Source organism: Diorhabda carinulata, chromosome 10 (genome assembly GCF_026250575.1).
Source record: "Diorhabda carinulata isolate Delta chromosome 10, icDioCari1.1, whole genome shotgun sequence".
In the NCBI taxonomy this organism is placed as follows: Eukaryota; Metazoa; Arthropoda; class Insecta; order Coleoptera; family Chrysomelidae; genus Diorhabda; species Diorhabda carinulata.
The window spans coordinates 11083413-11098382 of record NC_079469.1 but is presented as its reverse complement, the minus strand read 5'-3'; the positions used below and the strand labels follow the sequence as shown (position 1 = coordinate 11098382).

At 30.0% G+C, this 14970-nt stretch overlaps 3 protein-coding genes across 3 annotated transcripts; 2 read left to right on the top strand and 1 right to left on the bottom strand.

Moving 5' to 3' along the window:
• Positions 1-1581: 1581 nt before the first annotated feature.
• LOC130898400 (UDP-N-acetylglucosamine transferase subunit ALG13 homolog) lies at positions 1582-2296 on the top strand. The gene has a single exon (XM_057807671.1). It carries the CDS (start codon positions 1582-1584, stop codon positions 2122-2124), a length of 543 nt encoding a protein of 180 aa, XP_057663654.1. The 3' UTR covers positions 2125-2296.
• Positions 2297-3215: 919 nt separating this feature from the next.
• On the bottom strand, positions 3216-4229 carry LOC130898399 (transmembrane emp24 domain-containing protein eca). The gene is made up of 3 exons (XM_057807670.1): positions 3990-4229; positions 3510-3877; positions 3216-3436 (listed from the first exon to the last, which is right to left on the bottom strand). The coding sequence occupies exons 1-3, from the start codon at positions 4123-4125 to the stop codon at positions 3287-3289; spliced, it is 654 nt and encodes a 217-aa protein (XP_057663653.1). The 5' UTR covers positions 4126-4229; the 3' UTR covers positions 3216-3286.
• A 230-nt stretch (positions 4230-4459) lies between these two features.
• Positions 4460-14086, top strand: LOC130898910 (mediator of RNA polymerase II transcription subunit 28). Its single transcript, XM_057808507.1, has 5 exons — positions 4460-4748; positions 6109-6430; positions 7795-7985; positions 13832-14006; positions 14079-14086. Exons 1-5 carry the CDS (start codon positions 4659-4661, stop codon positions 14084-14086), a joined length of 786 nt encoding a protein of 261 aa, XP_057664490.1. The 5' UTR covers positions 4460-4658.
• The last annotated feature ends 884 nt before the right edge of the window (positions 14087-14970 follow it).

The window sequence follows — 14970 nt, the reverse complement described above, 5'->3', positions numbered from 1 at the left end:
CAAAACTTTCGGGAATGGCATAGTGATTGTAGGAGTCATATCCCTACAAAAATATTTAAATCTTCGATGTATTAGAAGATTCCTATAAATTTGTAAGAAAATTAAGAAAATATGTAAGTCAATTTATTCTTCAAAATTGTGTTAATTAAACTGCTAGGGGAAGAAAGATATCCACTCGAAAAGGTTAATTATTACCCAATCCAGATTTCTCTGGATGTGAACACTCCAGAAAATAACCTTGAAGGATGAAAAATCCTACTTAATACAGGATGGCCAACGCCTCGAGACTTATCAGGTGCTGAAAGAACTTAGTTTTGAAAACGAAGTAGGAAGATAAAAATTGAAGAAATAGGGTGAAAGATCTGTATATATAGCCTCCACCTGCAAAGCAATGCCCAATGGCGTTTCCACGGGGTAAACTGAAACCAGAAAAAGTCAAAATTGGAAAGGCTTGAAATTTAACATACCTATAGAATAACAAAGCCATATATCTTTTTCATCCAACTTTATAAGAAATTTTGAATAGGCGAATGAATTATAATTCTGTTTCTTTCAAAGACTATACATAATTTAAATTTCACAAGAAAATGAGTACAAAAAAATCCATCTGAAACAACGAATCACCAATATCTGAAGTGTTCGAGAAAATGTTATTTGTATTGACGAATTTATACATTAGCTATTAATTTGGCATTCATAACAAAATAACTTAAATTTTGATATCTTTTAATAGCGCGAAATCCAAATCTTATACTGCGGTAATAATATTAACAAACTGAAATTTTGAAATTAATTTTTTGTTCAAATAAGGTCGCAAATATTTTCAAGGTTTCTCTTCATAAAAATAATTGAATTTAGAATAGTAAATGTTGAAAATAAATTTGAATACCAGCTGAAAATCCTACGTAATTCTTCTTTTTTTAAGAATAGCTCTGCTTAGATATATATGGCATTAGTTCAGATATTAACTGCCTTCGGCTATTTACATCTTATAACTCTAACTTTTCAGTATCTCTCGGTAATCCACTTTATTTCGATCTTACTGCTCGGTCATATACATTTTTAATAACACTGAATAAGATCTTTTTACTCTGAATCTTGAAAGAAGACGCTTGAATTTGCTTTGACATTTCCATGCTTGTCAATTAGCAATTTTATTCTAGAGTTGTTGGTTCTTATGTATTGTGTGTTGTTTTTGTATTTTTAAAATGAATAGTCTTAATTGTAACACATAAGAAGTGACTGAGGATAATACTTATCATCCCCAGAGGGCAGCAATTGTTAGCCAACTTCGGTAATTGTTGTCTATTGCTATACAACGAATAAGCATCAATTTGTGTACTTTCATAAAACTAATACTTCACTAGTTACTCTTCTCACCAGCTGACTTCAATTATTTTGTATATTAAGTATTTTTCGTTACCTAATAGGTAATCACCACGATCAATGTGTACAACCTATTATCACGTGAAAATATTGCTCTCTGCTCGTTCTGTTCCACGAACAACATTACCGAACGCAACTATTCTACTATAAGGACACGTCAGATTTATCAAACTTGTAATGGAACAATAGTGATTGATGATTATGGGAAAAAATATATTTGTTACAGTAGGAACAACAAAATTTCCCAAACTTCTGGACACTATTATTAAGAATGAATTACTTCGGACTTTCATATCGCTAGGTTATGATTTTATACAAATTCAAACAGGAAAAGATTTTTATAAACCTCCAGATGCAATTTCTCGTGAAATTACCAAAGTAGGCGATTCAATGGTTTTGAAACTTGATAAAATCACCATAAAATATGATAGTTATATTGAAAATTTTGAGGAAGAAATACTAAAAAGTGATTTTGTAATTAGTCATGCTGGTGCGGGTACTTGTTTAGAGGTACTTAAAGCAAAGAAGCCCTTGTTGGTGGTTATTAATGAAGATCTAATGGATAACCATCAAATAGAATTAGCTGAAGAACTACAAAATAATGGTTACTTGTACTACAGCACTTGTGATTCATTGATCAATGTCTTAGAAAAAGATTTTTCTGCTTTGACTGTATATCCCAATCCAGATACATTAGCATTTTCTGAATACTTGAATAAAAGTATGGGATATGTTTGATAAAATGTTTTGAGAATAGTTTCACATTCCATAGTGAAGCAATATAAAGGAAAGATGATGTGTTTGTAACAATTTTTCATTCAACCTCATTTTTAAAATTTGCAATCTTTACATAACATAGTGCTGTTTTATAAACAAATGTATATTAAAGATGTCTATAAGTAGATGAAAAGATTTACTTAAATAAATTTCAGCCCTGGTCTCCTCTACAATTTGTCTATATCACCCTATTGTTTTGCAATGCTCAAATAAATAAAAAGTTCTTCATTAACATAGTCCATTATCTGCTAGAACTTATAGGTAGAGTGAAAAAAACTTGCTACTTTCATTGAGAAAAAAAATGAGGATAAGTAACAAATTGATTCTTCCATTTTTTTAACAAAAGGCTTAAAACTATTTGCAAATAAACTTTCCAACAATAAATATTGATAGGGTGATGTATTTCTACAGTCTAATGGCATACTCCTCATACAGCTTTTACTGCTCTGTGATTTAGTTATAAACTGCCAAAAAAAAGATTGTAAAGAATTAATATGTTGACCATTTAAAGCTGATGAATCAGATTTTAATGTAAATTTAAAATTTTACAATTCATTTTTCTGTAATAATTGTTTAAACAACTTAACAAATAACTTGTATATTAAATATAAGGTTCACTAACCACTAATTTATATTTACTGCTGAAGATTCAAGTTTAAATTATTTAAATTACTAAACTCTCCAGTTGAATCATATTCATATGAGAGTCATTCTTTCAAAAATTCGTCTATTTTAAATTTCTCTTTCCATCATTTTTTAAGTAATCTATACTTCTGAAAATGACAACTCAGCCTTCACTACTTTCCCTCAAGAGAGAGATCAGAAAGTATCAATAGACCACAAATAAATTTATCCTGAAACAGTGTCCATTTTGGGTATCTCCAGTAAGAATATTTATATTTCAAGAATAGAGACAGTTTTAGAACTTTAGCAATAATTTTAATTTTTCTTTATCATTTATTTAAAAAAAATCATCTCAAGTCTTTGAAACTACTTGAACTGAATCCCCTTACCTTAGAGAGACATCAATTAAACATATATACACACACTAGGCTTTTTCAAATTACTTTATCTAGAAAAATTTTGTTCACATAACATACAACAAAAAAATAAATAATATATATTAAACTAATTTCTTGGCTTCAAAGAATGTTTTGAGATGTCTCATTTGCCATGTTCCCATAATCAGAAGAACTGCAGTTTGGGTAATCGACCACCAAAGCACTCGTGAATTTGTACTCTCGCTAGTTTGTCTGAATCTTTCTTCACGGTACTAAAATAATTGATTATTTAACAACATGTATACAGTTCTGTTAAGATAAAATTTTTGAAATGTGGTACCTTACCCGTTGATAATTTTGCTCTTTAGTTATCTGTTCAACTTGGTCAATTAACTGTCTAACCCGTAATTGCAACTCTGATAGTTTTTCTCTTTGTACAATTTCTCCATAATTAATGGCATGTTCTCCTACTTGTATATCTAAGTGTACTCGTAATTGTGATCCACTGAACCATGCTGTACTGTTTGAGAACATACAAATAACATGTTCTCCAGGTAAATGAGAAGTGAAGGATATTTTTCCTTCAGCACTGTACACTCTTGATAAAATTACTTTATCATCTGGATCTCTGACTTCTACATGCATTCCAATTCCTGTTGAGGATGGCATAAAACCACCACTTCTGGGATCGTATAATTCAACCTTATAATTTACTGCAAAATACAATTACGTACAAAAAAATTATAAAATAAGGAAATCATTACATGTTATGCATTTTAGACTGAATATTTATAGTAGCTGCTTGATAAAATATTTATAACATACCAATAACATTCGTTTCATCTGGAATTTCTTCTATAAAACATTTTCTTTCAGTTTCGCCAATATGAAAATATAAAGCTGAAGATATTTGAATTAGTATAAAAAATGTTAATGAGAAATATAGCGACTTTTGATTCATTTTTGAAAAATTTTCGACCTAAAGCTACACGTCAGCTATCAACTTTCTTTTAATTCTTCTACTATGTAAGTATAGATGTTAGATGTAAACGCACTACCAAGGAGATACGTCACATACACATGGTTTAATTCCACCAAAGACAGAGACCACATCTCATATAGCTACTTGCGAATCACGTTTTAGACATCGTTAAAGTTTTGTCTGAATATTTTAATACTTAAAAACAAAGTTCAGATATCACCAATCAAGGATTCTAAATAAATAATGTATTTGAAATTTCAGTAGAGCTTTACTAACCGCTTAAATTATATGACGTGATCCTGAACTAAAATGACAGGAAAGTAAGTGACAACGTCAAGGTTGATGTGCTGCTGGTTCCTATATGATTTAGTGCCTGCCCGTCATATATTAAAAACAATGGTGTAGTGTAAAGTGAAGTTTTTGTTGGAATTTGAATTTTGTAGGACTAAAAACACTTCAATTTTTCTCAATAGTGTGTATCATTAGTAACAAACATTGATCCGATAACTCCAATGAAAGAGGCGTCGCCACCGGTATCGGCGATGGCCACCCCTACAAATAGTAGTGGAAATCTTGTAGATGAATTTGAAGAAGCTTTCCAGGTAATTTCGAATTTTTTCTCGATATTAAAATTTTCCTAATTGTCCAATAGAATGTTGAAGGATCTCTCTAAACCTATAGGGGATAAGCGAATTTTCTGACTGAAAATCAATACATTTTTTCACCATATCTGAAAGTGTCCTCTTGGAAAGATATTTAATTTTTTTAAATTTTTCGAAAATGGTTCATATAATTACCTATTCTATATCAGTTATTCAGTTTTTAAGTATCCTCAGAATTTACATTACTAAAATTGGTGTCAAGAAATCACCACGAGTTTCAATTACCATCAAATAGATTTAGAGTAGTGTTTCTTTTTTCAATTGCATATATTTCCTGGAATTTTTTGATGTGATTTATCATTTCTTGTTGATTATTATTTTTCCAAGTTATGTTTGTAATACTTATCTGTAAATATGAAAAATCATTAATTATTGGTATATCTTATAGAGCTATCAAGATTTCAAATACATAAAACAACTATTGAAAAAACTAAAATTTGGTGATTCAAAAACTGAATAAATAAGAGGAACATATTTCATTTTATTCTATAAAAGTTTCATGCTGGTTTACTTTGAGTAAAAAATCTGTTTTAACTAGAGTTGTGGATGATCCTCAAAATTTTCTGGAATATTTACTAATTATAAAGTATTGTCCACAGAAGACTGAAATTAAACTAAATCTAATTATTTTAATTAATTATTGACATGACATATTTTTGAATTTTCAACTTCCTTCAAGAAACAATAACACAATTAAATAATAATAAAACAGAAGTGGTAATAATTTAGTCATTTTTTTATTCATGTATGACCTTTTGAAATGTAATTTTAACCAAATTCAACTTATAACATCCATTTTCAGTAACTCACTAAATTAAACTCTGGTAGCACTTTCTCCATTTTTCATCAGTCTTTGCCTCAAGCAATTTAATTCTTAAGATTATATTGTTTGTTGATATGTTGATGAAAGTATTAAATAACATTTATTGAATGTTATGGTATTGTTTAATTAGAAGAGAAAATATAAAAACTGATGCCAATTTTTCTAAAATTTTAGTTAAACTAAACAATAATTTGCTGAGCCTCAAGTTGATACCCACAAAGAAATAATAGAATTTTATTGTACTATTTCAAAATCAATTATATAAAGAAGAAAAACCTGATTTGACTAAAAATTACCAAATTAGTTTTTTATCAACAATTGCCTTTTCAAATTTATTTGTAAAAAAATGATGCAAACATAGTATATGAAAGAACATTTGCGCACTTGGGCTGTATACCAAAATATAAATAGTAATGTTGTATTATAGTCTATAATTAAATGCAATCTAGTATATTGAATATCATGTTACTATTTCAGCATTGTTTAAATGTACTTACGAAAGAGGAAGCTCTATCTACTTCTGACAAAGATGAAATAAAAGTAGAAGTGGAACAGACTACACTTCGATTTATAGATTTAGCAAGACAAATGGAAGCATTTTTCCTACAGAAAAGGTTCCTATTATCTGCGTTGAAACCTGAAATGAATGTTAAGGAGGATATTAGTGAACTTAGACTTGAATTAGCGAGAAAAGAAGAGCTGCTGAAGAGGCATTATGAAAAAATTGCTGTCTGGCAGAATTTATTAGCAGATATACAAAGTTATTCAAAAAGTCCTGCTCAAGGATCTGGAACGCCAGGTAAATGTTTCTTCTACTTTATGAAAATATGAAATATTTTATACAGTATTTCTTTTTTATATTAGAATTTACAGTTATCACAATACATCTTTTCTACTGTATTAATGAACCTTTTTGTATTTTTTTACCTTAGTCCCAAATGTCACAGATGTCTGTATAATCTTTTTTTACTAGTGTCCAAAATATAAACTATCTTTTGTGCTAATGCATTATTTCACCAAGTTCATCATGATTCTGCTTTAAATTATTCTTTCCTGCAGTTTTAATCTTAGATAATCCCTGCTTTGTCCTTCTCTTTTGTTTAAACACATCATCTTTACCCTCTCTCTATAATGTCCAAGAGATGTAATTTGTCCATACTGTTGACTTTTAGATAGTACCAATTACCCCTGATTTTTTTCACTCAATGCCATTTGAAATTTAACAAAAATGAGGTGAAACCAGTTCCTGAATTCATTATCAATGGTCTAACTTAGAGTCAAAAGATTGTTGAAATTGAAAATCAGTTAAATCTTGTAAATTGTTTAGATATTCTATCTATTCTATATCAAAGATCTACTAAATGTTGAATAAATGTGGTGATTGTTCTTATATAAATACTTTAACTTTATCTCTCAGCATAAATTGTGGACCAGAGATTTACCAATTCCAATGTAACAATCCCAGTACCTAGCTAATCAAAAAATGATACGACTGTATTGATAAAATTCATGAGTCAATAACATATCTCTCTAAATGTTAGAATCTGGTTATATTATATGCCTTCCGTTGTTGATCACTTATTTCCTGAATGATACTAATCATACTTGTTTATCAAATTATGTACTGTTGAAAACCTTTAAATTGATCATCATGCCCATATGGCAGCTACATCTATGAGCCTACAAGTTGCTATTATCATTTTGGATCCAATTCAAGGCTTTCCACCATTAAATTTTCAGCTTCTCAAATTTAAAACCTATAGAGTAGTACAAACATACCCCTTCTCAATCCACTTTGACAAATGCAACTCAAGATTTTCTGGTTATATTGCAAAGTTACTATTTATTCAAACAAACAATTCAACATCTACTTTGTTAAAAAAAAGTTATTAAATCCGTTTAGAGTAGTCAAGGATGTATGTTTGAAATCAGCATTTATATTCTTGAGAGATCCTAACTGTATTATCTTTGGCTACCCCTTAGCTATATGATATTTTATTACTATGTAACAGAAGTGACTACGAGTAATAGTAATTATTAGAATATAGAATATGATAAAATGTAACAGATAAGCATATATAGAGTAAACTGAATATAATCCATATTTTTTGCCTCTCAGTTAGTTTCTTATGTATATGTATATGTATTCTATATTTATTATAGGAGCAAGTTCTATTCCACCTTCTCCATTACCCAGCATACCAGGAAATCAGACACCAAATCAAATTATTCCAAACATGCCTGCCACTATGCAACAACAAATGCAACAGCAACAATTACAACAGCAACAACAACAGTTGCAGATGCAGCAACAAATGCAACAGATGCAACAACAGCAGTTGCAACAAATGCAGGTAGATCGGCGTTAATTTTTTGAGATTTATTTATTATTTTCATTGAAATGTTTTTGTAATTTTTGTAAATATCGATCTAGAATTTATTGTGATTGTCAAAATTGATCTCTATATTTTTTAGTTTGTTTTTGATACAGTTTTATTGTCAAAAAATATACTACAAAGTAAATAGAATTTACGGAGGTAAAATGACTAATTGAAAATTTCTTTTGTGCAGTTATTAATACATGTCAAAAAGTACTACTAATCATATTCTAATCCAGAATGTCGGATCCATAGTTTTTTATTTTTGATACAACTTTTGTTTTCAAAAATTTTACCATTATAACTAATTTGAGGGGTTAAATAAGGGTTTCAATTATCGACAATAATTTTTTAATCGAGTAAACTTCATTAAATTTGGAAAACATTGGTTTTCCTAGACTTTAATTGTACAACATTAGATTCTAATAATAATAAGAAATAAAATGTACTATAATCAAACCAAGATTTGTTGTATATTTTTTGACAAGACTTGAGAGAAGAAATCAGTGCTGCTATTTGTCATTGTATATTTTTGTATACTAACTCTCAGGGTTTTTTAGAAAGTGGCAATATAGTTTATTATATTTTCATTTTTATAACGATCAAATAAATGTGATATGTACGAGGTAGCTTGAAAAAGTTGTACTAAATGTATACAGATGTCTCCTTGCTCAGATGTGCCTTCATTAGATAGTTTATTTCTTCGTTTTTTACCTAATCAAGTTAGGCCAGTTTCTTGAATTTTGTACAATTTTTGCAAGAATTTTTAGTTAGTTTTCTAGATGTAGATGGTGCCTTATATAATGCATCAAAGGAAAGTATCATTAATTTTTTAAAGACTAAAAATTGTCATTCAAAGTAAAGACAATTGAAAAACAAAAATTAATTTAATTGAAATAATTAATTTATATCAGACATTGATTATATAGAGTTTACTAGTTCCCCCCATTTATCCATTTTTAACATAAGCTATCTTCATTTGCATTATCCTATTGAAATATCAAATATTTGTTTTTAAATTTATTATTTTGAACTGGCAATGTACTATTTCTAGAATTGTTTCCATAGATATTTTTTAAACTTATGAAATCGATCTATGCTCATTTTGCAGGTGAGGATATTTTAGTTTATTATTTTCATTACATTCTTACAAACAATATTTTCCATTATTCATTTGCGTTGTTTATTTGAAAGCTTTCCATAATTTGAATCAAAGGAATCTCTCTTTAAGTCGAAATATATGCCATTCCTTATTGCTTAACAATCCATATCCACATTTTTACTTGATAACTGGATTTCAACAATCAGATTCTGTAACTCGAAGTTAATAGAACATAATGAAACGTCTTATTTGGAATTCTCTCGAAGCAATGAAATGGAATCTATTCATTGAATTTTCTAAGCCACACAGTCGTGTACCATAAGGTGAAATAGTACGTACTTTATATCTTCAACTTGTTATTTATTGAGTTGAAGTTTTTTACATTTCTCTTGGCATTTGAGATATCGATATTCTACTGTAGTAAAAAGGTAAGACTTCAAAATACTGTATTGCTGACACTCAGTAAGGATTGAAAATCAAAAATATTGAAATAATTACAATGCTCAGACATTTCAACTTAAGGGAGTGCTTTCCAAACTAGGTGAATAGTCTTTTCGATATGTTTCCCTAATTATACTTTGGAATTAAAAGTTTAGTAATTGTGTATATTGATTCTGGTCTTAGCTGTGCTATATTGGCATGGAATACAATTTTAAATCTATGAATCTAGGGAGTCTATTACTATTCTAAAGTCGCTCCCTCATCAGCAAGTACAGTTTCTGTACCGAATTGTTAGTCTGACCACATGCATACAGATGTTATGTTATCAAATAGAGACATTCGGATTTATCGGTAGGATTGGTTTTCGGTACGATTTACTCTTTGTATGCAAGATCCGCCGAGTTTCTGCATTGAAAGGTACCCATGTCTGTATAATTACACACTACCTGAATATTCATATAAGGACCTTATTGAGAAAGCTTGTGTAGTAGGTCATTCTGTACATAGAGTGAAAATATTCACCATCTTGAGATAATTCCTTAGATGCCACAAATACGCCAAGGTTAAAATTTTTTCAATATAAGGATGTGTCCAATAGGGGTTTCGTTTTCTTTTCAATCGCAAATAAACAAACATCGTTATAAATTGTATCTTCGCCGCTGGGGGACATGCTGTTTTCACGGTCAAAGCAGTACTAAACTTTTATTCAAATTCATACACATATCTTAGGCAGCAGTATCCAATTTGCATATTCTGTAATGAAACGCGTAATGAAACGATACCGATAGTACAGGGAGCAGTCTATGCTTCAATTTCCATTCATAATTCTTTATTGCTGTAAAAGCAAACTGTGAATTTCATGATAGGTGTCATCTTCAATACAAAACCTAATTATTACAAGTGATACCTAACCTTGTCAATATTTTAATTGATTTATTGATAATTGTATCACAATTGGATGGAAAGATTTTGTTCAGCTTTCAGTTTGAAATTTTGGTGTTGGAATTCTTTTGTGAAATTCAACCAAAAGGAGATATGCTCGTTAGATAAATAATTCCCCATTCTAATTGTTAGTATTCCGTAGTTTATTGAATTGTATTGAATTTTGGATGTTCAATCTTTACAACGAAACTTGATATATCCAGAAAACAAAATATATATGGAATAAAAATATTTTAGAGATTCGAAAAATTAATTATAACTAAATCAACAAAACTGATTTGACATTGTTAAAAAAATGTTTGCATTATAAAATTCAGAAACTTGCCTAAATACAAAGATGATCGATTATCTTTGATGAAATGTTGCCAATCTATTTTATATTTTGTTTGCCTACATGCCCTCATTAGTGGGCACTGTAATATTAAATTCAATGTGTAAGGTGTGACAAAAATGATAATAAACTTTTCCAAAATTTTCTTTGTTTTATTTTGTCTTTGTTGCTCACTGTCTAAAAACCAGAGGGTTGGTATTTACAAAAATGTATTTAATTATTTTATTTTGTGAACGTAAAGTTCATGAAATATTCAGAATTTTATTTATTTATGCATTTATTAAATATGTACTATTGATAAAAATTAGTAGGTACCCATAAAACCCTCTGGGCTATATACAAGGTGAATCATTAAGGAAGATATTTCAATGTCAACTGGTTCTCTTATAAAATGGGCCAGAAGGAAATTTCAACAAAATAATTAGAGATGTGAAAAATATTCTTTTGAATTGAATTTTTGTTAGCATTTTTATCATCTGCAGGAGATTTTCACAAACGATTTTCATGAATTTAGTAATTCAATTCACAACTGGAGGGTATTATGTAGTACTTTGATTTATCTGTTTTTATAAAAATAGTTAGATTACATAAAATTGAAAAACGTTGATTAGTTATTATTGGTGGGTCAAAACCTCTACCTATGATTGATAATTAGTGATAAAGCAAAAAGATATAAATCAATATTTTTGATAAAAATTAGTAGTATTAATATATGTATGGTTTTTGGTTTTTGAAAGCCTCACATAATCAAAATAGTAGTTTTTTGAATATTATTGCTTCTAAAATATTTTTATGTTTTGACCCATTGATTTTAATGAGGTTCTTGATCTTATTAAGGTATAATTTTTAAATCGAAAATCGTCTATTAGTAAAGTCCACTAAGAAAATTAGATTTCTTCTGGCCGATTTTATGTGTAGAATTTTTTCTGCAAGTTTCATCTTGAAGTTAGAGCCTCGTGCATTCATGGCTCGTTAATTTATATGTTTATATTATTAATAAACAGTATTCGAAAACTATTTTTACCAAACGGTAATATAAATATATGGGAAGTGAGCCAGTGACGGGAACAAATTTCTGTCAGTATAATTATTTAAAAATCCTAAACTGAATAATTCGAAACTAATTATCTCTGGTTGCTAGTATATTTTCAAAGGCATAACTCAAATCATCAACATTGTCCAATGCTTTTAAAATAACTGGCTTTTGTCCGTTGAACACAAACATTTGTGAGGCGTAGATGTTTGCTTTTTCACTCACAGTTGACAGAGACAATGGAAATGAATCGGAAACGATAACAGAGCAGACTAGAAATGACTAAATATCTGAAGATGTATTATTGAAGGTTAGAACCAAATCAAAAGAAAAAAAAACGCTGTAAAATAGAGAAAGCGGAGGAATCGAAAGAAATGAAGGAAAAATATTCATTAATACCAATTTTTAAAACATTCTAGAGTGAGGTGGGAGCAATCTGATTGAGTTTATGCAGCAAAAATTTGAGAAATGCAAGTTTGTGGAATCATCTACCAAGTTACGTCTTTTTCGAACACTACAACCTACAGAAGTTCAAGATCGAGTGTAATAGGATTTACCCTCTTGTGCTTGCTTCTTACATAACATAAAAAAAGCTAAGCACAAACTAAAAGTCCTAGAAGAAAAAGAAAGTTCGTCTGAATACTTTTCGGAAGATGATTCTGACACAGCATGTCTACACTGTAATGGACTTTATGCGATGTCTCATCCGAAATAATTTTGGTTCCAATATTAAGGTTGTTTCAATTGAACCTACGCAGAATGTTTCTTTCACTGTGAACTTTGTGTGAATTTTCTATTTTGGTTCTTGAAAAAGATATTGTTTTATGTAGCGATATGAAACTTATTCAATCCTTTTCTGTACATTTGACACTGAAATATGATTGATACATCAAGAATGTAAGTTATTTGCTTACCGAATTATTGATATTGCTAAGATGTGCCAGCTTGGGACTATATGTTCCTATGATGGCATACGAACTCTCAATTTTGATGAAATGGAATTATGAGCTTAAGTTTCCTGATTTGAGTGAAAATGTCTCCCATTTCTTAAAAAATTGAGCTGACTGAATGTGCTAAGAAAAAATAATTTTGAAAATATCCATCTAGATTTCAAATATTTGGAATTGTCGTTAAAGATGCATCATGAGCACACTTCCTCTAAACACTTTGACTAATTTACTTTTATTCTCTCATTAAATATTTTTAATTTAATAATATTTTAACAAACCGAGAACAACCTCACGCTTGCTAGAATGAAATTTCCTCCAAGGAGAACGACATTATATTGAGTATCTACCCTAACTGTTCAACTGGTATTTTGATAATTTCCTTATTAGATTCCAAATGGATCGGTGACAAAAAAAGGATGAGTTCATAAACATAATAATTTATTGAATCAGAAAGATCATTTATGACAAGATGTCACAAATAGTTTAGTTGGATCTTTTTGACATCATGATTATAAAATAACAGAGATATAAGAAATGGAATTATGGAAATTTTTTGAACTTCATATGAATTTTAGTTGCGAGTTAGCAGGACCTTCTAGTTCTGGGGAGTGATAAACGGTGGGGTTAACTGAGCTACTTATAATTCCCTCGGACAGTTTCTAAACGGCGTATTGGTTAGGATAGGCTAGATTAGGTTAGGTTTGTATCTTTGAATGCCCGCACTGCCTCATCCTCTCCCTCATTTGATGTCCTATCGCTTCACGAAGCACCTTTCGGTCGATCTCATTGTCACTAGCAAAGAAAACCCCGTTTTACATCGAACCACTCCCGGAATCTTGTCCCTTTATACACCTCCCCTAGTAAAATACTTCAAATTGGAACTTCCATATCTCTGAACGTAGGAGTTTTCGCCAAACCAAATTACATCAGAATCAGAAGTGGGTGGGGTACTTGAGTCTTACCAAAAACTTAAATTTTATACACTACTTTTTGGTAAAGTAGAGTTTCTATTTTAATTTTTAGGTGGGTCCAAATTTGAGCGGGGGAGGAGTAGGACCTGGAATGTTATCTCCACAACAAGCACTTTTTATGCAACAACAGGGTATGGGTTCATCTAGAGGACCTTTTGGTCAACAACCTCCTGGCGGAGTTTTACAGGGTCCTTTGGCATATCTTGAGAAGACTACTAGTAATATAGGTAAGTATTTTGTTTTTTCGGTTTTTTATCAAATTATACATATTTACGATTATTTTTTTTTCACATTTCAAGATTTTTAGTGATTATTAGTAACAGTGTAAGGTAAAGAACAAAATAAGACCACGAAACTACTTGCTTATAATCTAACAAACTAAAAATGAAATTAGTCAGCTCTATTAGCGCCTCATATAAATATACAAATTGAAGCGCCGGTGGGATCTAATTTATCAATAATATCTTGGAATAATTATAATTTAAAATATTGGCTCTCATCTGTTTTATACATAATTTGCATTGTAATGTTCCAAAGTGCGCCTTTGAAATGATTTGCTTCTGTTGATATGGAACTATCATCTGTTTGTTTTTTCAAAATCTTTACGTTCATTTTACATTGCAAACCTTAAATAAAATAACACCTTTTAGTACTTTAGGAACAATGATAAACAACAAAAATGACACAAAATTTGGGACAAGCCAAAGAATTCTTGCGGGATATAGTTACATACGCCGTTGAAACTACGAGACTAACAAATATGGACGAAGAACAACTAAGGATATATGAGAGGAGAAAATTAGGAAAATTCATGGACCAGTGAAATCTGGAAATAATAAGTACCTTGATCCTGGACCTTGAAAGCTCAAAGATAAAAAAACTTGAATCATTTGAGACGTGGCTCTATAGACGCATCCTTAAGATACCCTGGACTGACAGAATTACCAACAACGAAGTACTAAGATGCATTGGTCGCAAAAGAGAGCTGTTGACAATTATTAAGATAAGAAAAACATTTTACATAGGACACATCTTACGCAACGCCAAATACCTACTGCTATAGGAAATAATGCAGAGTAGAAGGAAAAAAAGGCATTGGCAGGGAGAAGAAATCCTGTAGAGCTGTATAATCATTCGAAGAGGCGATGTGTGATTTGATTTGGTACAAAAATTTTGTGTAAATGAATATTT

Coding starts and splice junctions, on each gene's coding strand:
- LOC130898400 (XM_057807671.1), top strand. CDS start 1,582: ATGATTATGGGAAAAAATATATTTGTTACAGTAGGAACAACAAAATTT.
- LOC130898399 (XM_057807670.1), bottom strand. CDS start 4,125: ATGAATCAAAAGTCGCTATATTTCTCATTAACATTTTTTATACTAATT. Junction 3,878..3,989: donor AGATGAAACGAATGTTATTG/GTATGTTATAAA, acceptor TGTATTTTGCAG/TAAATTATAAGGTTGAATTA. Junction 3,437..3,509: donor AAGAGCAAAATTATCAACGG/GTAAGGTACCAC, acceptor CAATTATTTTAG/TACCGTGAAGAAAGATTCAG.
- LOC130898910 (XM_057808507.1), top strand. CDS start 4,659: ATGAAAGAGGCGTCGCCACCGGTATCGGCGATGGCCACCCCTACAAAT. Junction 4,749..6,108: donor AATTTGAAGAAGCTTTCCAG/GTAATTTCGAAT, acceptor TTACTATTTCAG/CATTGTTTAAATGTACTTAC. Junction 6,431..7,794: donor TCAAGGATCTGGAACGCCAG/GTAAATGTTTCT, acceptor TATTTATTATAG/GAGCAAGTTCTATTCCACCT.